At 35.2% G+C, this 26,711-nt stretch overlaps 2 protein-coding genes across 5 annotated transcripts in view; one reads left to right on the top strand and one right to left on the bottom strand.

Annotated features, from left to right (window-relative positions):
* SLC24A5 (solute carrier family 24 member 5) overlaps positions 1 to 12,146 on the top strand; it is a 27,136-nt gene extending 14,990 nt beyond the window's left edge. Inside the window, exons 3-9 of the mRNA XM_034994903.1 lie at positions 4,325 to 4,408; positions 4,507 to 4,610; positions 4,949 to 5,049; positions 6,741 to 7,024; positions 9,091 to 9,297; positions 11,211 to 11,312; positions 11,807 to 12,146. Of these exons, the coding sequence (XP_034850794.1) occupies positions 4,325 to 4,408; positions 4,507 to 4,610; positions 4,949 to 5,049; positions 6,741 to 7,024; positions 9,091 to 9,297; positions 11,211 to 11,312; positions 11,807 to 12,129 (1,205 nt within the window). The 3' untranslated portion in view covers positions 12,130 to 12,146. The remainder of the gene's footprint in view (positions 1 to 4,324; positions 4,409 to 4,506; positions 4,611 to 4,948; positions 5,050 to 6,740; positions 7,025 to 9,090; positions 9,298 to 11,210; positions 11,313 to 11,806) is intronic.
* MYEF2 (myelin expression factor 2) overlaps positions 9,330 to 26,711 on the bottom strand; it is a 34,216-nt gene continuing 16,834 nt past the window's right edge. The window contains exons 10-17 of one of the 4 annotated variants that reach the window (XM_034994899.1): positions 24,552 to 24,653; positions 23,018 to 23,068; positions 22,653 to 22,721; positions 22,310 to 22,408; positions 21,952 to 22,014; positions 20,026 to 20,234; positions 19,896 to 19,947; positions 9,330 to 12,873 (exon numbers count right to left, since the gene is read on the bottom strand). In XM_034994899.1, coding sequence (XP_034850790.1) covers positions 12,710 to 12,873; positions 19,896 to 19,947; positions 20,026 to 20,234; positions 21,952 to 22,014; positions 22,310 to 22,408; positions 22,653 to 22,721; positions 23,018 to 23,068; positions 24,552 to 24,653 — 809 coding nt within the window. In that variant the 3' untranslated portion in view covers positions 9,330 to 12,709. The remainder of the gene's footprint in view (positions 12,874 to 19,895; positions 19,948 to 20,025; positions 20,235 to 21,951; positions 22,015 to 22,309; positions 22,409 to 22,652; positions 22,722 to 23,017; positions 23,069 to 24,551; positions 24,654 to 26,711) is intronic. The other 3 variants (XM_034994900.1, XM_034994902.1, XM_034994901.1) reach the window with 3 other exon arrangements.

Raw genomic sequence — 26,711 nt, forward strand, 5'->3', positions numbered from 1 at the left:
GATAGATAGATAGATAGATAGATAGATAGATAGATAGATAGATAGATAGATAGATAGATACTCTAACCAGCAAAAGAAATGTTATGAAATATGTTCCACAAAACATTACTTCTCTCGCTTCATTCATCACTGCAACATGTTCACCAAGCAACATGACCAAAGGCAAATAGTGAGGGATCATTCCAACTCTCCTAAGAGGATTTTTCACAAGAGACACTTAACAGGTGGCAAAATGGCTCAGCCTACAGCTGGTCTCTGAGACCAAAAAACCCCATGATAAAAAAGATGACCAGGGTTGGTATCATTGACAGGAAGTATGTGGATGCCTACCCAAGCATTTCCCATATCTTTCAAAATAAAGGCTAAAATCCTTGCTAGGATTCACAAGTCTTACATGATCTGGCCACCTATTACCTTATCCCCTTCTGCCATCCCTTCACACTCTTTATTCCAGACACACCAGCCTTTTCCTCTTTCTTGAACACACAGGATAGCCTCCACCATGGAATCTTGGCACTCACTCCTGCCTAGAGCACTCTTACCCTAGATACAGGCACACCTCAGATGTCGCAGGTTTGGTTCCAGACCACCACAACAGAGCGAACACCACAATAAAGTGAGTGAAATCAATGTTTTGGTTTCCCAGTGCGTATAAAATTATGTTTGTATTAGGTGTGCAATAGCATTATGACTAAAAAAATGTTCATACTTTCATTTTAAAATATTTTGCTAAAAAAAATGCTAACCATCATCTGAGCTTTCAGTGCATCATCTTTTTGCTGGTAGAGGGTCCTGCCTCAGCTTTGATGGCTGCTGACGGATTGGGATGGTGGTTGCTGAAGGTTGGGGTGGCTATGGCAATTTCTTAAAATAAGACAACAGTGACCTTTGCCACAATGATGGACTCTTCCTTTCATGACCAATTTTTCTGTAGCATGCGATGCTGTTTGGTAGCAGTTTACCCATACTACAACTTCTTTCAAATTCGGAGTCCATCCTCTCAAACCCTGCTGCTTCTTTATCAACTAAGTTTATGCAATACTCTAAATCCTCTGTTTTCATTCTAACAGTCTTCACAGCATCTTCACCAGGAGTAGATTCCATCTCAAGAAACCACTTTCTTTGCTCATCCATAAGAAGCAACTCCTATCATCCTTTACAGTCTTTTTTTTTTTTCTTTTTATAGAGAGAGAGATAGCGAGAGCAGGAACACATCATCCTTTACAGTCTTATCCTGAGATTGTAGCAACTCAGTCACGTCTTCAGGCTCCACTTCTCATTCTAGTTCTCTTGCTATTCCCACCACATCTGCAGTCACTGAAGAAGTCATCCAAGTCATCCATGAGGATTGGAATCAACTTCTTCCATAGTCCTGTTCTGTTCTGTTGATATTTTGATCTCTTCCCATGAATCATGAATGTTCTTAATGACATCTAGAATGGCAAATCCTTTCCAGAAGGTTTTCAATTAACTTTGCTGAACTCCATCAGAGGAATCATTATCTATGGCAGCTATAGTCTTACAAAATATATTTCTTAAATAATAAGACTTGAAAGTTGAAATTATTTCCTGACCCATGGGGCTACAGAACGAATGCTGTGTTAGCATGAAAACAACAGTCATCTCGTATATCTCCATCAGAGCCCTTGGGTGACCAGGTGCATTGCCAATGAACAGATTTTGAAAGGAATCTTTTTTCTGAGCAGCAGGTCTTAACAGTGGGCATAAAATATACAGTAAACCATGTTGTAAATAAATGTGCTGCCATCTAGGATTGCTAGAGCACAGGCAGAGTAGATTTAGCATCATTCTTAAGGGCCCTAGGATTTTCAGAATGGTCAATGAGCATTGACTTCAACTTCGAGTCACCAGCTGCATGAGCTCCTAACAAGAGAGTCAACCTGTTTTTGAAGTCTTGAGGCCGGGCTTTGACTTCTCCCTAGTTATGAGAGTCCTAGATGGCATCTTCCTCCAATAGAACACTGTTTTGTCTGCATGGAAAACCTGTTGTTTAGTGGAGCCACCTTCATTAATGAGCTAAATCTTCTGGATAACTTGCTGCAGCTTCTACATTAGCACTTGCAGCTTCACCTCGCTCTTTTATGACATGGAGGTGGCTTCTTTCCTTAAATCACATGAACCACCTCTGGTAGCCTCAAACTTTTCTTCTGCAGCTTCTTCACCTCTCTCAGCCTTCATAGAATTAGAGAGAGTTAGGGCTTTGTGGATTACACTTTGGCTTAAAGGAATGTTGTGTCTGGCTCAATCTTCTATTCAGACCATTGAAATTTCCTCCATCTCAGCAATAAGGTTGTTTTCACTTTCTTACCTTCTGTGTGTTCACTGGGGTAGCACTTCTAATTTCCTTCAAGAACTTTTCCTTTGCATTTACAACTTGGCTAGCTGTTTGACATAAGAGGCCTAACTTTTGGCTCATCTCTGCTTTCAACAAGCCTTCCTCACTAAGCTTAATCATTTCCAGCTTTTGATTTAAAGTGAGAGATGTGCAGCTCTTCCTTCCACTTGAACATTTAGATGCCATGGTAGGGTTATTCATTGGCCTATTTTCAGGAAATAGGGAGGCCTGAGGAGAGGGAGAGAAACAGCAGAATAACCGGTTGGTGGAGTGGTCACAACACATAGAGTATTTATCAGTTAAATTCACTGGCTCGTACGAGTGTGGTTCATGGCAACCCCAAACAATTCCAATAGTAACATCAAAAATCTAACACAATACATATTTTGCTTATCTTGTCTGTTTCTTTTCATTCAAGTTCCACAAGAGCAGAAACATTTGTTTTTTCTGCCGTATTCTTAGCACTTAAAAAAGCATCTGGCATAGTAGGTACTCAGAAAGTGTAACAAATTCAGTGAATAATAGCCAGGTGTCCAGTTATCAACAGCTGCTTAACCAATTACCCCAAAACTAGTGGTAAAACAACAATCACCGTATTACCTTTCACAGCTTTGAGGGTTTACCAGGCTCGGCTGGTAGCTCGGCTTGAGGTCTCTCATGCAGTGATAGTTAGATGGCTGGAATTATCTGACACCTTCCTCCCTTTCACATGTCTGGTGCCTGGGACGGGGAAATTCAAAATTTGGGGGGCTGAAATAGTAAGGGTGCATCAGGCATCTCTATTTCTGTATGGGCTCTTCATGAGCTATCTCCAGCACAGGAGTTCAATGGAAGTTGGAGTTTTATGTGGTGGCTTAGGGCTCTAAAGCAAAGGTCCCTAGAGAGAGAACCATGAGGAAGTTTTGTCACCTTTCATGTCCCAGCCTCAGAAATATTCTGGCTCCACCATATTCTGTTAGTCAAAGCAGTCACAGGAGGACACATAAACTCTTTCGGGGTGGGGGGAGGCAGGAAATGGAAAGGTTCTGGAAAATCACATGGATGCAAAAATCATAGCTATCTTTGTAAAATACAATCTGCCACACCAAGAATAAAAAAGCATGCTACTTTTTAGTGTACCAGTAAAGCCCGGTTGGGGATTTCTGATGCAACCTGTCTTGGCCTCCCCAAAGCAAGGTTTCAACATGGCTTTCTCTTCCTTTCCATAGTAGATGCCTTAGCTCTAAAATTGAAAGAGCCAAAAGTTTCTTAAGATTCTCATCCCAGCAATCACTGAAGATAATGGATTTGCACGCTTGTAAGTCTGGGGGATATACACAAACTATTTGAATAGTAGTATTTTCTTATATTTCCTATTCTAGAGCGAAGTCTTGATGGTTTTTTGTTTTAAATCAATAGATTTTAATTATACAATAATAAATCTTTTTGGTTCCTCGTTAACCAATTTCCTCTCATTTGTTTTGACAAGGTTGACATTGCTAATTTGTGAATAAGCTCCTTAATTCAGGTTCACTTACAGGTCCTAAAAACTACCAATATTCACTTTTTCCTCCTCTTTCAAATTGGATTATGACTCCTGAAAGACTTCACTTTCCCAACTCCTATTGAAGTACTGTTGACAGTGTCACTTTAGAGAACTTATGCTGTCACTATACACCTACAAGCCAGACAGCTAGAAAGGAATCTTTTCTGGCTCCTACAAAATCCCGTTTCTTGGCATTCACAATACCGAGTCACAGCATAGTTCCAGTAGTCCATGGCCTTCTCTCCCTTTCTACCAAAACATTAAGTAATGAATTCAGAGAGAAAGCAAGGCATTGGATTCCTCTAATTTTTTTAACCTGCATGTTTTATTTTTCCAGTTTAAGTCACCATCACTGCTTTTCTGTGAAGCTGTAGATTTGAATATTCAGGTATAGAGACATACCCTTTCATTTGCCACTTTAACAGAATTTCGTTTGTCTTCAGCCCTTGGATTGTCTCAGGATGTTGCAGGTGCAACTTTTATGGCAGCCGGTAGTTCAGCTCCTGAGTTAGTTACTGCTTTCCTGGGTAAATATTGCTCCTTATATTTTCTGCTTACTCAATGTGCTTTTCTCTTCTGTTCTTCAAGTCTAGTAACACTAACTTAGCAATTACCTCGCTCATAGGTGTATTTATCACAAAGGGAGATATCGGCATTAGCACCATCCTTGGATCTGCAATGTATAACCTCTTTGGCATCTGTGCAGCTTGTGGCTTGCTATCTAACGTGGTATGTAAGAAAACTTCATTCAACACATTTATTGTTTTGACAAACTATAAAAACTGTTTCTAGTCTAGAACAAACAAGGCACTAGTAATGTGTTCAATCAAATTTATTAATCAGTAGAAAAACATGTATTCCATTTAAAGTTAACCCACAAATAGCTCTTGGTCAAATTTATGAAAACCTAATAGGCTTTGAAACACAATTTTTCTTAAAATTCCTTTGTCTCTAAGCAAAATGCAAAAGATAACAATATTTAGCTACAAACATACAATTTTCAGTATTACGCTAAGCATGTGCTCGAAGTTACAGTGTAATGGAAACAGTGAATTATCATTTTACAGGTCTCAACGCTATCATGTTGGCCCCTATTCAGAGACTGTGCAGCATATGCAATTAGTGTAGCTGCAGTTCTTGGCATAATATTTGACAACCAAGTTTACTGGTAAGCTTGAAATAATCATTACTCTTATGTAAAACACAATTACAGAGAGGATTTTATGAAATTCCAATGGTTTGGCAATGTGTCTTTTTCAGAAATGTTATTTCAGTCACTGAGTTCTCAATTACCTGCTACTTCTGCACCATTTCCCCATATGCCTCTGAGCTAACTTCCTCATCACAGCTGCTGGTTGGGTTTTCCCTTCTTTGAAAGTTCTATAGTCATGTCAGTCTCCTTGTCTCACTAATCACTGGGTATTACCAACCTTCCTTCATCCCACCGCCTGTTCAGAAAGTCTCCCCTTCTGTTGTCCATTAAAGACCCAACAGTTGGGTCTTTCCTTTATTGGGTTGTTTACCTTGCCTTGGTTAGAAGTGGTCATGGTCACAAGACTGGAGAGAAATGATGGAGGAAGTAAATTTTAAAATCTTCAGATTCTTGAATGGAGCCCTGGGTGTTATGCACAAACAATGAATCATGGAACACTGCATCAAAAACTCATGATGTAACGTACAGTGATTAACATAATAAAAAATAAAATCTTCAGATTCTTCTAACTTTTTCTCTGATGTTCATTTAGCAAGAGGAATTACAGCTTTCTTCCTCTAAGGATCAACAATATTTAGGTATTAACAATTGTTTGCTTTCTTCGTAACCTCCCAGTATCTTGCTGTTGCAAGAAAATGAAAGAGGGTGACTCAGTGGACAGCAAATAACTTTTTCAACTAATAAGAACCAGGTATCTATGAGGTGTTTAACACTATGCTAGGAATCATGAGGGATAGAGAGGAATGTACAATGCACAGCCACAGAGGCTGTGCATTGCACTATGCCAGAGGATACCAGAAAAATAGAAAACAATATAAATGGCACCTTTCTGGAGGACTACAACTTAGCAACCCTGCAAAATATCTGCTAATAAGAAACTTAAAATCTAGCAGGGAGAAAAATTTCTAAATGAATCTTCCTAAAACCTGGTCTATTTCCCAAAATTTTGTTTATAAAATAAAAGGTAAATGACAGGTTCAAATCAATGATATTAGCTAATCATAACTCTTTAGGAAACCAAAGCATAGGGCAACAGTTCTCAGTGCCTAAGGTATACTTTTATTTTTAGGATTATCCTCATTTTCTTGCGAATACAAGTCAAATTCGGTTACATCAAAATTAAAAAAAAAAAATCTCTGTAAACTGAAAAGTCCCAAAGTCTCATATATCTGAATATTTTACACAAAATTCTTATACCAGATTTGAATAGACACAGTTGAAATGAACTAACAGATACTATATTCTTTTATAATTACTATATATTTTGGGGAATGGATGCTGCCAATGAACTGAGATGGAGAATGCCCATCACTATTCATTAACTTTTACTCTGAAAAATCTACAATTATTTTCAAAGCACTGTTTATGCCTACCGTTTATAAAGAATCTGTAAATGAAGACAATGAGTTTATAATTCTTGGTTTTATTTGAAATATAAAAAGGACTGTCAAGCTTTTATCAATAAATTTATAGTTAGCGCTGTAACCAAGTTAGGACACATCTATAAAACCAAAATACACCTAGAAATGTTCTTTGCTTGTTCTATTGCTGGAAAATTATTAAGCAGATACTGCCCAAAAGCTATCAACCCTAAAAAAAAAAAAACTTTTATTTTTAATTTTAAAACAAATTTCTTTAATTTATAGGTATGAAGGAACTTTGCTGCTTTTGATATATGGATTATATGTTTTGGTGCTGTGTTTTGACATTAAAATTAACCAATATATTATAAAGAAATTCAGTCCTTGCTGCACCTGTCTTGCTGAAGCTATGGAGGAGAGAAGTGAACAACAGCCACTGATGGGGTGGGAAGATGAGGGTCAGCCATTCATCCATCGGCAATCAAGAACTGACAGTGGGATATTTCATGAAGAGTCTGGCTACTCTCAGCTTCCTTTAAGTTTACACGATCTTAGTCAGGTTTCTGAAGGTAAGAAGCACATCATGCCCACTATTAAGTCTATTCACTAGAAAAACTTAATCTCATTTCAATTCAGCAATTACTATATACACTTATGTAAAAGATCCTGGGGAGAGTCAGAAATGATCAAGAGGTGGTCCCTATCCTTAAGAAGCTTCCAATGCTATACGGAAAAAAAGAAAATAGCTAAAATATGAAGGTTTAAGTACTATAAAGAGAAAAGTGTAATTGTAGTTCCTAAATGGGACAGATTGTATAAAATTTGATGGCTACATAGAAAAGATTATCACAGAGAAGGGAGCATTTAAACTGAGCCTTATAGAATTAATCAGATTTTAGCTGATGACGTGATTTATGACCAGTAAGTAACAGCTACAGCAGTCTATTATGTAAATGATGTAGAAGTAAGAGTAAAGTATACTCTATAAATTGATGCTAAGGAATTAATATTAGCAAAAGGCCTATGCAAGTATTTGCATACCTGGAGCACAGAATGTACACAGTAAGGAAGCAGAGAAAAGATAGATAGGAAAGAATAGGATAGGAAGAGTCTTAAATGCTAGTATACAAGTCTCTGCAGGTTTATGAAGCAGGGAAATTAGAGGATAAAAGAAATGGAGGTCTGTCAGAGGCTACTAAAACAGCTGATGTGTTTGGTCGATGCCTAGACAGAGTGAAGAAAAGTAGGAATAAAAAAGACAATGCAGAGGAAGCACCACCAAGACGAGGCAACAGAAGGACTATCTGGGGCCAGAAAAGGGAGCAGAGAAAATTCTGAGGCTTTGTTCGTGATTGATTGAGAAAATGTGAACACCACTTACAAAAAGTTGGAATTTAGGAAAAAGGGCTGGTGTGGGAAAAAAGAAAAGCTGAGTTTTAAACATGTCATCTGAAGCAGTAGCAAAACATTTAGATATTTAGTAGAAGTCAAATTCATCTATGGCCAGAAATAAAAATTTATGTGTTAGTTTTTTACAAAGTGGTTGTATGAAACAGATTCTAAATTTATCTAAGTACATTAGGAAGGAAAGTTATTCTTTTACTACCTAAAAAAAATTTAAAACAAGACTTTTTCCCTTCTTACAAAAATTATAGTTTTTAGCCTTTCAAGTGCAAGTGGTATATATTGCCAAGTTAAATTTTATAACAAGAAATTCAAAAGAACCACTCTAAATTTTTTCATTACACTGAGATTATATCTAAAATTTACTTAGTGGCCCATTGGCTGAGGCTTGGCAAATTTTTTTCATGAGTTATTTTACTAGCATTAGTTGTAATTTGATCCAATATATGGGTACATTCTTTTGTAAATGCCATGCAAATTTTGAATAATTTTGAAGTGAACGCTTATTTTTATCCAATATATTGCTGTCTTCCATTAATTTAGTAAAACAAATGTATAAAGGAATATACTCAAGTTTTGTAAGTTACACTGTAGATTCCACGCTAGCTCCTATTTTCTTAAAGGTTCTTCCTAGGAACTGTAGTGAATTCCAAATCTGGGAAACTAATATAAGAAAAAAAAATGAAGCAAGCCTCCAAAATTCACTTACAATGAGAATTAGAATGGAATATTCAACTTCACAAAAAGATTATGCTGTAATTATTTTATACTTCCTAAGTATGCATTATCTGACATACAGGGCAGGCTAGAAACATCATCAATACTGGGGAACAGAGACAACTATAATAGCTATAAATAGGTAGAAGCCAGGTTAATCCCATAAGCAAAAAAAAGTTACTAAACACCATCCACATTGTAGAAAACCAAGAGAAGTCCAACTGACACTTCATAAACATTACATCTAATATATTTAGTGAATGAGCCAAGATATTTTGATGGATTTAAGGCCCCAAATCAAGAAACACTGAGTATCACATTTTATACTGTCTGCCCTAAAGTCTCAATTAGTTTCTTTTTGCCAGCAATATCAGTAATGAGGTATTCAGATGTTTTAAATAGCTTCTTAAAAACTGATACAGCTAATTTATTTCAATATAGCTTTCTAAATGGACATTTCCAACTTAACTGGCCATTTGAGAGAACTCAAAATCATTTATTTTTTCCTCAACAGATCCACCAAGTGTTTTCAACATGCCTGAAGCAGACTTCAAAAGAATTTTTTGGGTACTATCCCTTCCTATTATTACCTTACTTTTTCTAACCACACCAGATTGTAGAAGAAAGTTTTGGAAAAATTATTTTGTGATAACATTTTTCATGTCAGCACTATGGATATCTGCATTTACATATATCCTGGTTTGGATGGTCACAATAACTGGTATGTATCTTTAGTATAAGAGCACAATTTAAAAAGAAAATAATCAGTTTTATTGAAGAACAAACTGCATATATTCACTAAAAGTAGTCTAGCTACGGAGGAAATTTTTCTTTCAGCAAAGACCAAAGAGAAGCGCTACTTACAAAAAGATTAAATATTAATATACCAACAAGATCATTCAGGGTTTGTAAGTTGCATATTACATATCAACTATATTCTCAATATTATACAGCCCAGAGTTACAAGTCATGGGATCTTCTTATAAATGAAATCAAACACACAGGATTTCTTCCTATTGCTCTAATAATTAAATCACATCGTATGGGGTCCACAACATACTTTTTATATTGAAATCCATTCCATAATGAAAAATATAGCAAGAGGCCAGCATTTTAAGAAAACAATGTATGCTCACTGTTTAACTGGATTGCATTTCATTTTGCTTTTTAATATGGACATATAAACAAACTATGAAATGGGTGAAAAGGGCATAAAATAAAATTTCAATTTAGGTCTCTACTACCTTCATGATTAAAATTTAAATATTACTGCTTGGCCATAATCAGCTCTAGTCCCACAGGACTCCAGGAGGAAAAACTGAATACAAACATAGGAAAAAAAACAAACAAACAAGAATTTCTCTCAAAAAGGTTAACCTGAATGGACACATCAGAGGTGATCAGAGGTGAGCAAACTATGGCCTGTGTGACCAAATGACCAGGTCTCCTGTTATCGCTAGTGAAGTTTTACTAAACATAATCATGCCCGTTCATGTAATTCATTTATATGTTATCTACGGATGCTTTCACACTACAGTGGCCGAGGTGAATATCTGCAACAGAAACCATACAAGCCTGCATAGCCTAAAGTAGTTACTACTTGGCCCTTTACAAAAAAAAGGTTGCTGATCCCTGACTTTTCACAAATTAATATGTGACTTAGAATAGCATACTAGCAAGAAAGCAGAATATTCTTTTTAATGAGAAAGATGAAGAAGTCCAATTAGCTTGCATATTAAATCTCTCTAAATTTTCTCAGCCAGAATATATTTCACAATAGGAAATCAGGAAAAGAACAAAATCAAGTAACAGATCATAGAATAGCCCCCAAGATGATAAATACTACTAGTGTTATTTATGTACACATGACCTCTGGCAAACCAGTAACAAAAATTAACAACCAATTACAATTCCAATATCAATATATAAAGCATGCAATAAACAGCTAAAGTTCTTTTAATTGACATCTTAAGAAAAAAAAAGAAGATTCTAAAGTAAATTTTCAATCACAACATTAAAAGAGCAGTTACATGTACTTTTTTTTTAACTTCCCTCTGATTGTTTCCCAGAATGAACATATTTCTGAAAAAGTTGAACTGATACCAAATTTAACAGAACAGGACCATAATGTTAGGAAGACTCAAGTAGAACCCTATTTTTGTTTTCCTGTGTTTAAGATAGATCACCAAAGTACGACTTAAAAAATGTGTACCATATTAACACATTTACAGGTTAAAAATAGCTATAAACAGTTTGCTTAATTCTGACCACTTTAAGAAAATAGTTTGAAAGGCAGAAAATGACCAGTCTCAGCATATATTAAGCAACAGCCTTGATGAGATAACAGTGAACATCTAAACCTTCTGTAAGCATGCCAGGTAGGGGAATTACTCCTTAGTAGAATTCTATTAAATATCTTTAGATATCTGTCATTAAAAATTTGTGCTACCTGGGCTAACCAATTTACCAATCTTATTCAAATATTTTGCTAGGTAAAATCTAAGTACATATTGGTTGTAAAAGCTAAATGTGCCTATTTTCTTTTTGTTCAGGAAGGAAATATCTGAAGTAACTGCAGAGAATGGTCATTGAATCTATAAGATTTGCAACTTGAAGTATCTCTGTTTATTACAGGGGAGACATTAGAAATTCCAGATACAGTAATGGGCCTTACTTTATTAGCAGCAGGAACAAGTCTGCCAGACACGATTGCAAGTGTACTGGTTGCAAGAAAAGGTAAGAGCTAGGTCCCTCAAGCTGCAATGCCCATTCTTCAAGCCTGGCTGAAATACACTGAGCAAAGGTACCTTTAAAAATACTTATTTCCTCAGTTAACATACTTTGAAGAAAAAAAAGAGTGACTCAAAAGAAGGATTTACTTTTAATAGCAGAGTAATTTCACTAAATCTAATCCCCCAAATAATATTTATCTAAAATGTGCATCAAATTGTAATTAACCGTATTAAATTAGAATGAAAGCAACAAAGTAATCTACAGACCTTATTGAAAAATGGTTTAATAAATAAAGATAATTATTATTAAATAAATGTTAAGACTTTAAATACTAACCCACCCAAATTAAAAAATACAAATTCAGTAAGACTTTTGCCCTGATATAACAATTTTCCAAAACCAACAAATAAAAAAACTTTCCAGTGTTTTTTTTATGAAGCTTATTAATAAAATACAGTATTGGTGCGCACATTTTAACAACATGCTTTTTTTTGCAGGCAAAGGAGATATGGCTATGTCTAACATCGTGGGATCCAATGTGTTTGATATGCTGTGCCTAGGTGTCCCATGGTTTATTAAAACTGCATTTATAAATGCATCAGCTCCTATAGAAGTGAACAGCAGAGGACTAACTTACATAACCATCGCTCTCAACATTTCGATTATTTTTCTTTTTTCAGCAGTTCACTTCAATGGCTGGAAACTAGACAGAAAGCTGGGAGTAGTCTGCCTGTTATTATACTTGGGGATTGCCACGTTATCAGTTCTATATGAACTTGGAATCATTGGAAATAATAAAATAAGGGGCTGTGGAGGTTAATATTAATAGTGTTATGTGGAAAATGTGAATGATGGGAGAGGGAAGAGAAGGAAAACTCCATTTCTTCATTTAAGTGAAATAAAAAATACCCTGAACTTTAGAATCTAAAACTTACTTACAATAATGCTTTATCACCGAAGAAAAGTAATTTAAAACCAGCCAAAATCACATCCTAATTTGTCTGAGCCCTTTCTTTTCAAGGACAATTACATATATAAAACGTAAGTTTGGAAAAAATCATCTATGTTTTACCTTACAGTAAGCTGATAAAAGCTGAGGAAACTTGAACAAACAAATCCCACTATGTAGTACTGAAAGTAACAACAAGAAAATGGCTTATTTCATTAAAAACAGTATAACCATTCATTTAAACTGAATGACCGACTTGCTGTCTTTAAAAACCCAAACTTGAGATTAACAAAAATCACAGTATATTTAACACTATACTGTTAAAAGCTGGTGGGAGTTTTAAAAGTTCATTTTTACAGCTTTTGTAAGCATACAGTATTACTAAAAAAGTGACTTTTTACTAGGAGATTCAGCAAAACAGATCTAAGAATGTTCCAACCGTGGTTTAAAATTATGCATTACGATCCAAGCGAACATCGATTTCTCTGCCACTGATTTTTATGCCATTCATTATTCTGCAGGCTTTTTCAGCTGATTCTGGGGAGTCAAATCTGACCGTTCCACAGCCTTTTGACTTTCCGTTCTCCATTTTTATTTCGGCAAACATTACATGACCTGTAAAAGAAAAATTATAGAATTACTAGTCAGTTTAAATGGGCTTCATTTCACTGCACAGGTCTGAAATTCCTCATAGCCAATGAAATGATAAATAACTGGCTAAAAATATTAATGATTTTAAAATAACACATCATATAAACATTATTCTCGTTTTATATTCTGACTATAATGCAATTCATATAAAGTAACAAAATACATGTTAAAATACACAAAATAGGCATCAAAATAAACTTGCTTAGGATTTAATATTTTATCAAAATAGAAAAATAAAAAATTTATTCCTTATGTTAAATTCTTAGTTTCTGGGGCCACCTGGGTGGCTTAGCTGGTTAAGCATCTGCCTTCGGCTCAGGTCATGATCCCGGGGCTCCTGGGATCAAGTCCTGGGATCAAGCCCCGTGTCAGGCTCCCTGCTCAGGCTCCCTCCTTCTCCCTCTCCTTCTGCCCCTCCCCCAGCTTGTGAGCACACACACTCTCTCTCTCTCTCTCAAATGAATAAAGACTTTAAAAAAAATTCTTAGTTTCTGAAGTGAATTTTATAGCAATATGGCAAACTAGCACAAAATGCCACCAAGTCACCATGCCCAACAAACTTTTAAATTTAAACAAAATCAGTGTTAGAAAAAATTGTCACTTTCTGCCCAATCTCCCTAATCTCTCCTTTCCCTTTTACCCTCCTTTTCATTCCTTCATAACTGCAAATAATAGCAACTGTCCAGAATTTTAATTTTTACCAGGCCACAAAGGGCCCCACTAATTCTGCTTATGAATCACAGTTCCAAAGTCATTTATTTATTCAACATAACAATTTGAACTCCACTGTAAGAGTGGCACCAAATGGGTTATAGAAATAGGCATGAAAGAGCTGTAGATTTAAATCAATAAAAGTAAAAACAGTGATGGTAAGAACACAAAGAACCTCAGAGAAGCTTCGAAGAAGAGGAAGAAAACCAGACAATTGTTCCATATACAGTTAATATTGCCAACTCTAGAGACTGGTATTTGAGTAAGTCAGTATCATTTATCAAACTGTAAAATGTCCATAAAAATCCACCATCCAAACTAGAACACTTTAGAGAATTAAATGGAGAGTTATTAGTAATTACACACAAATAACAGATGCAAAGGGATACCATCCCCAGGCAAAATGGGATGTATTATCTATCACCTGATCCACAACAGGTGAGTTGTGTGCCTACTTACCATAATATTTCCTTTCCTTGAAAATTATCTAGTTGCCAAATCACCATAGGCTAATTTTAGCCTGGCAACCAACTAAGAAAGCCAAACATATTCAGTTCTATAAAGGGACTAAAAAGGAAGAGGTGGACAATAAAAGCAAAGGGCTTATCAAAAAATCGCATAAGCCCTTTTCCAGGTGACAGGATCAATTTTAGTCTCAATGCATGATTAGAAAAATTTGTTTACTGTTTAAATCTTGATCTGAATGCTTTCTTATCTACAACATCCTGGACTACTTTTCTTTTTTCTTTTTACTTTTTTATTGTTATGTTAATCACCATACATTACATCATTAGTTTTTGATGCAGTGTTCCATGATTCATTGTTTGTGTATAACACCCAGTGCTCTATGCAGAAAGTGCACTCTTTAATACCCATCACCAGGCCAACCCATCCTCCCACCCCCCTCCCCTCTAGAACCCTCAGTTTGTTTTTCAGAGTCCATCGTCTCTCATGGTTCGTCTACCCCTCCGATTTCCCCCCCTTCATTCTTCCCCTCCTGCTATCTTTTTTTTTTTTTTCTTAAAATATATTGCATTATTTGTTTCAGAGGTACAGATCTGAGATTCAACAGTCTTGCACCATTCACAGCACTTACCAGAGCACATACCCTCCCCAGTGTCAATCACCCAGTCCTGGACCACTTTTCTACTTTTGTTTTTTCATCCATTTCCCATCCCACCATTACTGCATTTTTTTAAACCAACTGCTGGTCAACTGCTCACCCACTCAATAGTAATTAAATGGTCCAAGTTAATAAATGTCATAGTGAGCCAAAACCATGATCCTGTAACCCAGGCTAGGCAGCCTTTAACTGTTTCTAAAAGTTATAAAACAGACTAATCCCCAGAAAAAATTATATTATCATGATTAAAATAGATCCAAACAATATATAACCTACAACTGGTTAAAACAAAACAAAAAACACAAATCACATTTTCTAATAAACAACATAAAATGAAACTTTAAAAAGCTTTAAAGATAGATGTAGAGCAATTTCCAGAGTCCTCTTAATATCCTGAATGCTGGGACCTGAAAAAAAGAAGTTTAATTAAAGAAGCATACCTTGGTAAATGGCAGCACTGTATAGTGACTCCAAAGGAGACTATGCAGAATTTTCAAGGGCTTTTAAGTTAGAGGTTCTTCCTTATTCTACTTTTACCTTTTATAAAAACTTAGGGCTTTTCTTAACATAAGCATCCCGTCATAGGTTTATAAGCAATAATACTAAGGTTCATTAAGCAAGAAACCTTCAAAACTTCAAAGGAAAGTATGTAATTATGTCGTGCAAAATCTGTCTCAATCTTTCAAGACAAGTTTCTTTCTTTTTTCCTTCTCTTAAGTTGTATCTCTCAATTTAGGAATCAACACTCAGACCCCCAAATTCCTGGACTCACGATGATCTCACGGCATTTCAATTTGACAAGGTCTCTCGGCCAGGATGCTTCAACATGCTTACAGTTTGGACACTCAGGCTATAGAAAATGGCCTATATGTGTTTCATGGTTAGACTGTCCAAAAATCCCCACTAGGCACAGAACCAGAAAGAGTCGTATGTTTTCTAAGTTTCTTCTAAATCCCATAAAAACACCAATTGAGATAATTTACTTTTCTAAAGATAAATAATCGAGGAGAAAAAAATTTAGTTTCAAAAAATTAAAATCAGACCTCCTTAGCTATTTTTACATGCTCTTGAGGACTTTCTTAAATGACTTAAATATCTACTGATCTTGTATGATTCCCTGAAAAAAAAAAATAGAACTGCTATTTTAACAACAGTTATAGGGCAAAATAGTATGCAATGAGAAATCAGTACCACAGAATAATCAAACATATTGCTGTTACCAATATACTAGTTATAAAAATGACTTATCCTTCAGTGAAAGAGAACTTTTCATTTTATTTAATCCAGCCTATTAACATCCTGTGGTATGCTTTGGGAAATGCTGATATAAAAGCATATCTAAAAATACACCAAATTAAAAGCACAAATAAATGGTTCAATATAAATCTACTACCAAAGTGAAGCTGTAACATAGAAACAAGAGAAAAAAAAGCAAAATCAGATATTCTACAAGAAGCCATAATTTTGATACAAGGGACAAAAAACAAAGCTCTAGTGTTTCTTTACAAACAAAAGAAAGTGACTCTATTGATGAATGCTCTGTATATTATTTTTACTGTTACTGCCGTATTTTTGCTATTAAATGATTCCAGAGTCAAAGGCTACCAGTCATGCTTGAAGCAGCATGTGCTTTAGCAAAGAAAATCTACCACAAGTCTCTACTTTCTATCCGGTTAACAAGCATACTGATCTAGAAAAACTCCATAATGGAAATGTGTGAAACAAAGTTGTATTTGTCTACATGGTTTGTAGAAGAATAATTAAACGGGCTTTTCTTGCACTGCAGTTCTAAAATGTTATGGCCCTGCATCATACTGAGCCAGAAGGTCAAAATACAGCTAAACTGGACAGTAAACATGGGAGCAAGTTTGAAAGACTATGTCTATTTGACCCCATTAGCACAACTTAAACTAATGTAGGGTCCAATTCTGAATGAGTCAGTTAATTTATTTATACTCCGCTTTCTTAAAAATGCATGTCACTGAGGAATTACATAGGGTGGGATAAAAAGAGATCTATTTTTACTACAGTCACTTATTTCTCATCCTGTTACATATTTGGGGATATCTGAACACATTTTCCCCTAAATTACGAAGGCTGAGGAACTGTACTGCATGTAGTATAACCTAAAGTGCATTTTCTAGGGCCTTTGTACTTGCCCTATCAAGGACAGTTAGCCACTACAGACGGTCCCAACTCATAATGGTTCGACTTACGATTTTTTTGACATCATGATGGTGCGAAAGTGATACACAGTAGAAACTGTACTTTGAATTTTGACCTTCCCCCAAGCTAGTGATCTGTCATATGACACTCACGACACTGGGCAGAAGACACTGAACAGCAGCTCCCAATAAGCCAGGCAATCACAGGGATAAACAATCATTACATTTATAACCATTCTGTACCCACATAACCCCTCTTTCACTTTCAGTATGGTATTTAATCAATTACGTGAGATACTCAATACCTTATTATAAAATAAGCTTCGTGTTAGAGGATTTTGCCCAACTGTAGCCTAATGCTAAGTGTTCTGCGCATGTTTAAGGTAGGCTGGGCAAGGCTATGATGCTCAGTAGGTTAAGCACAGCCCCATCGTAAGTTGAGAAGATCTGTATAGACATTTAATAAGCAGATGGCTTGCTGGTGAGCCACTTGCAGGCAGATATTGTCCAGGGAAGATGCCTGGAGTACCACTAGTCTCTTACTAAGAAGGAACCAAACGTATATACTTACTCACTTTGGGCTCAAGGGGAAAAAAAAAAAACAACAAAAATCTGCCTTTTACTGTGAAAGAGGTGATTACTGACTTGCAGCAGGTTAAAAAGAAACTTCCCACACTAACAAAGAAAAAACTTTCTAAGATTTGAAAATAAATAAATAAGGGACGTGGCAGAAAAATGGATGGTTCAGTTCATACAAGCCAGATAATTTCCATAGCTGTCAATAGCTGAACACTTAATTCTATATTACCATAACTTATTTTCTTTCCCATCACAATGCAGTTCAAGTTTAAAAACAGGAAGATGGTAGGGAATTATTTAAACATAGTATTGCTTTAATATAAATATGAAAGTCAGAAGCTTTTACAATAGAATTGAGAAAAACAAAAATCATTACTCTCATATTATAGACTGATCAAAAAAAGGACATAAGAAGAGAGCTAAAATAACAAAGTAAAGAATAATAACCATTTTATCAGCTAAAATGCTGCACACATTTTTTTAAGTATAGATTTGGATACTATTTTTTTCCTTTCAGAAAATATTTTTGAATTGCTGATGTCCTTCTATCAAAACAATGCCACTCCATCAATAAGCCCACCAAAAGACCTCAAGTTTGCTGCAAGCCTTGCTCATGTCTCACCTCAGAAAGAAATATGCCTACATGTGATAAAGAAAAGTCAACTCAATATTGGTCACATTTTCATTAATGTCATTTGTTTGCCCCACTTTGTTCTATATTTGTCTCAGTTCTACTGTTAAAAATAATGTCATATATGTCATTTTTTTGATTTTTTTTCTACTGAAACTATAACAGAGATCATCTATACCTGCTGTCACTGCTCCTCATTTGACATATTTCACTAAGGCCCTCCCTAGTATATTCATTCCTCTGCAGTCTATGCGATTCATGGCCAAATGCTGCTTACTCATTCTGGTAGATGTTCTTACTCCTACAAATATTACCAACACTGCAAAACTGTTACAATTCTGCTTTCTCTTAGTGGTACCTGTTTGGGAGTTAAATCATTTTCAACAACTTTTTTACAATAAAAAAATATTAAGTTTCTCTTCTTTGAATAAAATATAAATGAAATACAAAAAAAAAAAAAAAGGATCAACAAAAAGAGTCAAAAGAACATCCTAGACAGATTCACACTGTACGTTCTTTGAGGGCAAGAGGGATAATACCTTTCTTTGTTCACATTTCTAATTCTGTTCACATTTCTAATCGGACCATCAAAAATAACACTATTTGTAGATTTATTCAATGAGTAAATAAGTGAATAAATAAGTAAGTTCTGCTCAGAGTGCTTAACTCACTCATAAACACTTAACAAACTCTTACTATATGTACCAAGGCAATGAAAAATGTTAGAATAAAGATGACAGCTCTTGCATCAAGAGCCTCCATCTAGGAGGGAAGAAAACATGTGAGCAGATTATTACCACAGAGTCGAGTATAAAGTACTCTGAGAACACAGCAGATGACAGCCACGTGATCACTTTGATCACAGGTAATCACTACCACTTTATGATAGTAGCCAAAGGCTACTTTTGTGGGAGAATACTGAAGTTATTCACCTAATGATCTCAAAAAATTAGAAGATATATTCTAAATACTCCTAAGTTTCCATCAACTTTCAGAAACTGAATGTTCCATCACTATATGCCACCTCTATAGCTTACCATCGTGATTATAGTTTCTGGGATACCATGCAATAGCAGAAAAGTACTGGCAGGAAATCTGTTATGTTGTTCCACTCACACTAATTCTCTCATTAAGAAAAAGGCTCTCTTTTAAAGTAATAAAACCATCTCATCTTCTACAGACTTAATGAACACAGTAAGGTTGTATAGACAGCATCATCACAGCCAAGAATAGTTTATAAAAGGGCTAGAAGGGCCACCAGAATGTATCTAAGGAATTCCAGGCAGTGGACTCTATGCTATCAGCTAAGTTTCCTGTGTCGTGTAGGCAACAGAGTGCAGAATGAGTCTCATCTATTAACTCCACATCATTTGGATGTCAGCACTTTGGGGTCATGTTGACAATGCACTGCACTACACTACAAGCAAGGAAATAAATATACCCTCCATTAATATTTCCCACAGAAGAAAAAGTCTTTTTAAATGCAAGCAATGATGATATATTAACCTTTTAAAAATCAGGTAATAAAACAAGCCCTTTCTTTATCCACAAGAAGGCAATGATAGGCTCTACTCTGAATCTGGTTATTTAGTAGTAATTTGCACTGCTCTATGTCAGAAGACAACAGAGTAATTTACTTGAAGTGGAATTAGACCTGTCGTACTATCCAGGAACAAACATCTGGACAGGTAAGGTCTAAACACAGTGCTTAAAAGTTTAAAATCATTTGTTCCTCCATAATCAATATTAACATGTCTGCAGTCATTAGCATACTTACCACACTGACTGAATTTCTCTTTTAGTTTCTGCCAAGTCAAGTCAAAAGGCAGCTAGAATGAAAAAAGGTATTAGTAACAGATATACAAAGAAAAAAAAAATTTAAGTATCCTTTACATTTAGTTGCTTACATTTCTGACAAATATCTGGTTGCCTTTGGAGCCTATTCTGTCTCTTATTCCGCTTCCCATTGGCCCAGATAGAAATCCTCGATCCATATCGATGCTCCTTTCCAGTATAGCTCCTATACCTGGTCCCATTCTATCAAAGCTGGAGCTCATCCGGTCCAATCCCATCCCCATTCCTCCAGTCACATTGTTCATGCCACCCATGCCACCACCTGGATTTCAAGAAGGGAAGGGGGGTTTTGGGAATTTGGGTGTTTTTGTTTTAAAAATGGAAGAAAAAGGAGAAAGAAGAGGAAAAAGAGGAGGGAGAAAATCATTTTTGAGAAAGAAAGGGAGAGAAAAATTAATTCATTTATATAACTGGATCATATATAAACATAAAAGCATTTTCATATACACAATGGAACAATCTTCTAAGAAACAGAATTTAATCTGTATACATTCAGTTAGCTGAATGTTAATGGCTAACTGAATCTCCTCATTCTAGCCACTACATAAATACATCATACATACATACTTCTATAAAATTATATTCTGATCATAAAACACATCATATAAGTTATATAAATTCTCTACCAGTTATTTGATCCATTAATGTTATAGTAGCTTTTATCATTTTTCTTTAATAATACCATGTTTAATAAATGCTAGAACAAAGATATACGAAGTGAATTCAAATTATTACAACTCCAACACGTTAATATTGATCTCATCATACTCTCCCACATTAATATTCTTTCACCTCAGTATCTTCTGTTTTTCATGCAATTTCTCTTTCATATCAATTCAATTTTCAATAACAACAGAAAAACCTAACTTTTAATCTCAATATTATATAGAACTTAAGGAGATAACAAAAAATGGAATCATGCACCTTTGGCCAGAGCCTGAGAATTTAACTCATAGCTCATACCCAATTCATGCTTATGCACTGAGTCCCCTTTAATTAATTCCAATCCTATTCATTCTCAAAACACCCTTTTTTCTTGTACTTAATATCCCCATATATAGAAATTCTAAAAATTAACATTACCTTCAAATTGACTCTCTATGAATAACAAATACAAAGGTAGGAAAACAGAAGTATAAACACTGAGGTGAAAAAGGAAAGTAGGGAAGTTATGATTAATGGGAAAATGACCAAGGCTAAAAAAATGATGAAAGGGAACGAGAAGCAAGGTACAACGGAAGTAAATATCTTTAGCTGATAGGATTTTAGAAAAGTTCAAGTAGGCTGTATTTCCTGTTTGTGAGATTTCAATTAAAAGAAGTCAGTAAAGTAGGGAGAGCTCATAGAGACATGGCTCAGTAAGAAACAGAGATCAAAAACTGAGCCATGTCTTAAGACTTAATATAAGGCTTCAAATGTGGTAGTGGCAACAGATGGAAGACATGGGGCAACTGCTCTTGATTCTGTCACAGGAGAAGTTTAAGAGGAGAGGAAATAAACATCTCTTTCAATCTTAGCCCTCAACCTCAGGGGTCTCTAGAGGTATTACAACTGGGGCGATTCACCTGCATCTACCAAAAGACACAAGATGTTCAGAGATGAGATAAGCTAGTCACCAAGAGCAGCTGTAGACAACAGGCAAGGGAACAAAGCTGGTGCTAAGGCAAAAGTTGCTCCTGACATGTGATCACAGAAATCCCCCGATTCCTTAGTTGGAATGGAGCTTCTTGGATTAGCTGACAGTTAACACATACTCTGGTGTTAGTTTAGAAATGTCAAAGAAGTAAAATTCAAAGTTAGTTTAGAAATTTCAAACAGTGATCAAACAGAAAACCTAAGTATCAAAATTTCTCTAAATTATGACAAGACATATTAACACATAAGAACAAAGTATTACTATACTACAATAACTACTCTTGCAAACTCTTTTGCAAGCACTCAAATATTACTGAATAAATTCTAGTAAAATTTAAACCTACTTATTCCAGATCCTACTGGACCCATGTTAGAAGCTCCTATTCTTCCTGCAATCATTGCACTGCCTAAACAAGGATGGAAAGATAATATACTAATTAATTTGAATAATTGTATTTTAAAATCCCCAAGGTACTATACTCTCAGATGTACAGTAACCAATAAATATGTCTTCTAGAAATAGGGTTCAAATATATAATAGACTGAAAAAGCAAGCAAGTACATTAAAATTCCTAAAGTATTTTTCATCAAGTAATAAATTATGTGAAACATTATTAACTTCCAGTTGTTCACAAAAAAAAGGAAACAGACTGAAAAATATGACCTGCAAAAAGAAAAGGAGAAATATGCAGCCAGCCCTACCAAGTCTACCAAAGGAATCTCCAAAGCCTCGATTTATTCCAATATCACCACGTCCAAAATCTCTCTCCATGCTACTAGTCATCGCACCACGGTACAGCTCTGAAAAGATTATGCAACAAATTAACCCTTTTTCAAGTGCATCAGAGTACATAGTAATCCATTTAGGAAAATTTTGAAACTAAACTGAAAAGACAGCAAAAGTCACAAATACAAAAAGGTCCGTGATTTACCAACTTACCTCACATGCCATATAATATCCCCAGTCCCATCATGCCTGTCCCTATTCCCTATGCCCATATGCCCTCCGAAGACATCTACAGTACCCATTCCTACATTTACCTACCTCCCATTCGGCCAACTCCTCCAAATCCTCCCATGCTATTCATTGCTTCCAGACCACCAAACCCAATTCCTATGGAATAAAGATTAATTCTGAGATTTGACTGTCAGTTATATAGCCGAAAGGTACATTTTGTAAATGTTAAGTCTCATCAGTAAGCTCTTCATCCACCCTACCTTGTCCAGGGGCTTCTTAACACATCAATTTCCATATCCCTTAAGTATGTACCAGGCTCAATTTCTGCTAGCAGCCTTTAGGTGTGAGCCAACAATAAACCATGATGTTTTTTTCCTTGGAATTCTCAACACAGCTTCTAATTTACTAAAAATGGTGATGGGTACATACAAAAAACAAATGCTTATACATACCTCCTCCAATTCTATTCATTCCTCCAAAACCTGGACCATCCATTCCCATACCTCAAATAAAATACACAGTATGTACGTTCAGTCAATCTTATTTTTATGACTAAAGAATGACATAGCGCAATACAGCAAAAGATACCACTGGCCTAGTCATGATGGAACGCTAGAGAAGCAGCAGGGCACAGGTGGCTTGTGTGTTATGCCACATCAGCTGTCTAAGCATGAGTCTTCAAAGAGGCTTCTATGAATATTTATTGAATGAGAAAACAAAAGTCACTGGTCACACTCACATTCAAGCAGAGAATATCAGGACTAGGTAACCGTTCCCTCTTTTTTTTTTTTTTTTCAACACACCACACAAACACAAATATCACCACAGCAGATTGAGAGATCAAGTCAGAAAGTAAGGACTCCTTACATGGCAGCTAAGGGAGCAGTAAAAAACTAAAAATAAAAAAGCATGTGTTTAGGAGGGTGGAGGGCCTAAGAGTAAAGGACAAAGTTTCTATCTGTTTGGGTCAGAATGATTACGGTATAGCTACCCTCATAATTTATAGGTTTAGCTATAGCATCTCAGCAAAAACAGGAATCTGATAGCATTTATTAGTCCATCAATTAAGACACAGTTCTTGAAGTATGGCCTGGGGTCCAATAAGTTAAAACTATTTCATTCATCACATAATATTAAGATATTTGACTGTTTTACTCTCATTCTCTCATGAATATAAGGTGTAATTTTCCAGAAACTACATGTTGTATGATACTCTAAACAAACTAAATGCAGAAGCAGATACAAGGGCATGGGATGTCTTGCATTAAACCAAACATTAAAGAGATGTACAAAAAAGGTAAAACAATGCCACTCTTCTCACTAATTTTTTTGTATTGGAAAATACAACTTAGTTTCTTAAAAATTATATTTATATTAACACGAGTTTATTACTGTTATCTTAAATACGTAAGTAGTTTTAAATTTCTAAGTTTTAATTTCTAATACAGTAAATATTGACAAACATAACTACATAAATGAAAGCACTTTGGGATCCTCAACGAAATTTGAGAGACTAAAAGGGTTCTGAAACCACAAAGTTTAAAAAACTAATCTTCAAAAACAAACTGTAAATTAGTCTAGGTAAAGAGCCAAACAGCTCTCTGGAAAGCTACCTTCCCAGCTATACATATAAATTTCACCTGCTTATGATAGGGTAGCATTTCAGTCAATACAAATACTGTATATCCACAACACACAAGGCACTACATTTAAACATTTGCCTTCCGCCTTACAGACATTTTAAAATCCAAAGTGCTAAAAGACTAGCTACAACACAGATGGCCTCCGAGGAACCTGACTGACCTTGGCTCACCCTCTTTCATGTTCTCTGCTCTTGAGGTTTCATTCTTTTTTCAGGCTGAATGATATCCTAAATGCTCAACTATAAACAGAGTCCTTTGAACATTATTACAAACTAGTAAATGTAAGCTTTGTAATCTAGCAAATGTACCATTTAAAAAGAAATAAGAATGTGAGAATACTCACCACTTGGACCTAAATTTCCCATTACACCACCTATGTTCAACTGGCTGGCACTAATAGGCTGTCCGCCTGGACCAAGTCCCATTCCAATGCCTCCAAGACCGCCTAAAGCATAAATAAGAATATTACTAACCCATATATAATTAACTAACTGGCACTAAATTAATTTTTTAAAGCTAGATGCCTGTAGTAAAATTTCCAAAATTTTGCAAATTTGCCAATAAGAGCACTGGTTCTTGCTTTCATCAGAATGCAGCCCACTGAAGCCTCACTATAATACCATTTATTAATGAGAAGTGTTTTATGAAGCAGGCCCATCTTATATCCTGGGTTTAAGGCATACTGAAAAGGATTAATGAAATACCAAGAGGATTTTGAATAATATTATACACCTTATAAATGATATACATATCTGAAAATGAGAACCTTGCTCAAATTTGTAGAACCACTTAAGAAGAATTACTTTTAAGATGCTTTAAATCAAACTAAAAAGTCAACAACAATGACAACATAACATTGAATAAAACAAACGTTACATTATCTGGTTTTGTCCATGACATATTTATTGACATTTATATGGCACCCTAAGTGTTTTCACATCTATTTTCCATAGAGTAGGAAATTTTTGAGACTTTAAGTTACTTGTATAATGCCATTTAGCTATGGGATTAAGCTAGGACTAGAATTTAAGTTTTCTTCTCTAAATCTAGTATTCTTTTTACTCTCTCTTAAAATAAACTAATTAAATTTGTTGAAAATAGACTTTAAGAAGTTGATTTCACGACCTTAAAGACTTAACATTTGAGTGGGAACTATTTTATTCTACTAAATCTGAGTATGGCTTTAAAGTTCTTGCTAGTCAATGTAGCAATTAAGTGGCAGGGGCTGAGAAAACGATATACCATATATATTTTTTAAAAGATAAAGTACAGAAGCATGTTGTGTTAAGTTGGAAAGATTAATGTGATCTGGTAAATGAAATATGTTTTTTCAGCTCAGTTCCTAAAAATGGTCTAACTGAAAGCAATAGCACATTTGACTAACAGCAATCTCATGTCTATACCTAAAACTCCTATTTTTATCTCTGATATCATTCGTCATTAAAAAGAACCAGGACTCCTTGAAATTAGGCCAATCCCTTGTCTCTGGGACAAAAAAAAAAAAAAAAAAATCTTCCAAAATCTGGAAAATCAAGTTTTACCAAAAGTAAGAGTATCAGCAGCATAGGAAATGAGAAGACTCCCACTTAACAAGTTACAATAATTTGAGCAAAATAAGAGAAGGGAAAAATGAGGACATTAATAATGATTAGAACAACAAACTGATTCTGTCAAAGTCTATGAATTCATATTATATCTCAATGGAGAAGAATATATAAAAACATGAATCTCAAAAGAACAGATACAGAAGAAGTCTGAATATAACAGAGGATATTTTTTTATCTAAATAAATAGAAGAGTACTAATAGGGCAAAAATAAACCAGAAGCCCTGCAGAAAGCCAGGCAGGATCTTGAAAGATGATAAATAATAAGTGATAAGGTAAATTTGGTTGAGGGAGAAAAAGACTGCCCTGTAAAGAAAGAAAAGGCAATATTCAAAGACACATGAGCTGAGAATTTTCCAGAATTTACTTTAAAAAAACTGAATCCTCATATTGTGAAAGCTCAATAAAAAGTAATTCATACCCACATTGTAGAAAACTGCATACCAAAGACAAGTATCTTAAAATCAGCTACATGAAGAACAAAGATTACCTATAAAGAAAGGACATTTCAACTGATAGTTGACTTCATATAGCAACAATGGAAGCCAGAAGACTGGGATATTTTCAAAGTGCTGAGACAAAATAACTACCAATCTTAAACTGCAAACCAGCAAAACTATCTTTGAAGATATTTATATAGACTATCCAAAATTGAGAAAATTTACTAACAACAGATCCTCATTGGAAGAGCTTTTAAAATACATCCTTCAGGGAAAACAAAATTAGTGCCAGGGTCTGTGGAAAGCAGAGAAAGGTAAGATAAAAAAAAAAATGGTAAATAATAGTAATGCCTAATTTGGGGGACTAAAAAAAGCAATACAGAACTAAGACAATGAGCAATAATAGCACCTAATCAGTAGAAAAGTGATCAGAACTAAAACATTCAAAGGTCATTCTA

This window comes from Mirounga leonina, unplaced genomic scaffold (genome assembly GCF_011800145.1).
Source record: "Mirounga leonina isolate KUSES-001 unplaced genomic scaffold, KU_Mleo_1.0 Mir_91, whole genome shotgun sequence".
Classification (NCBI taxonomy): Eukaryota; Metazoa; Chordata; class Mammalia; order Carnivora; family Phocidae; genus Mirounga; species Mirounga leonina.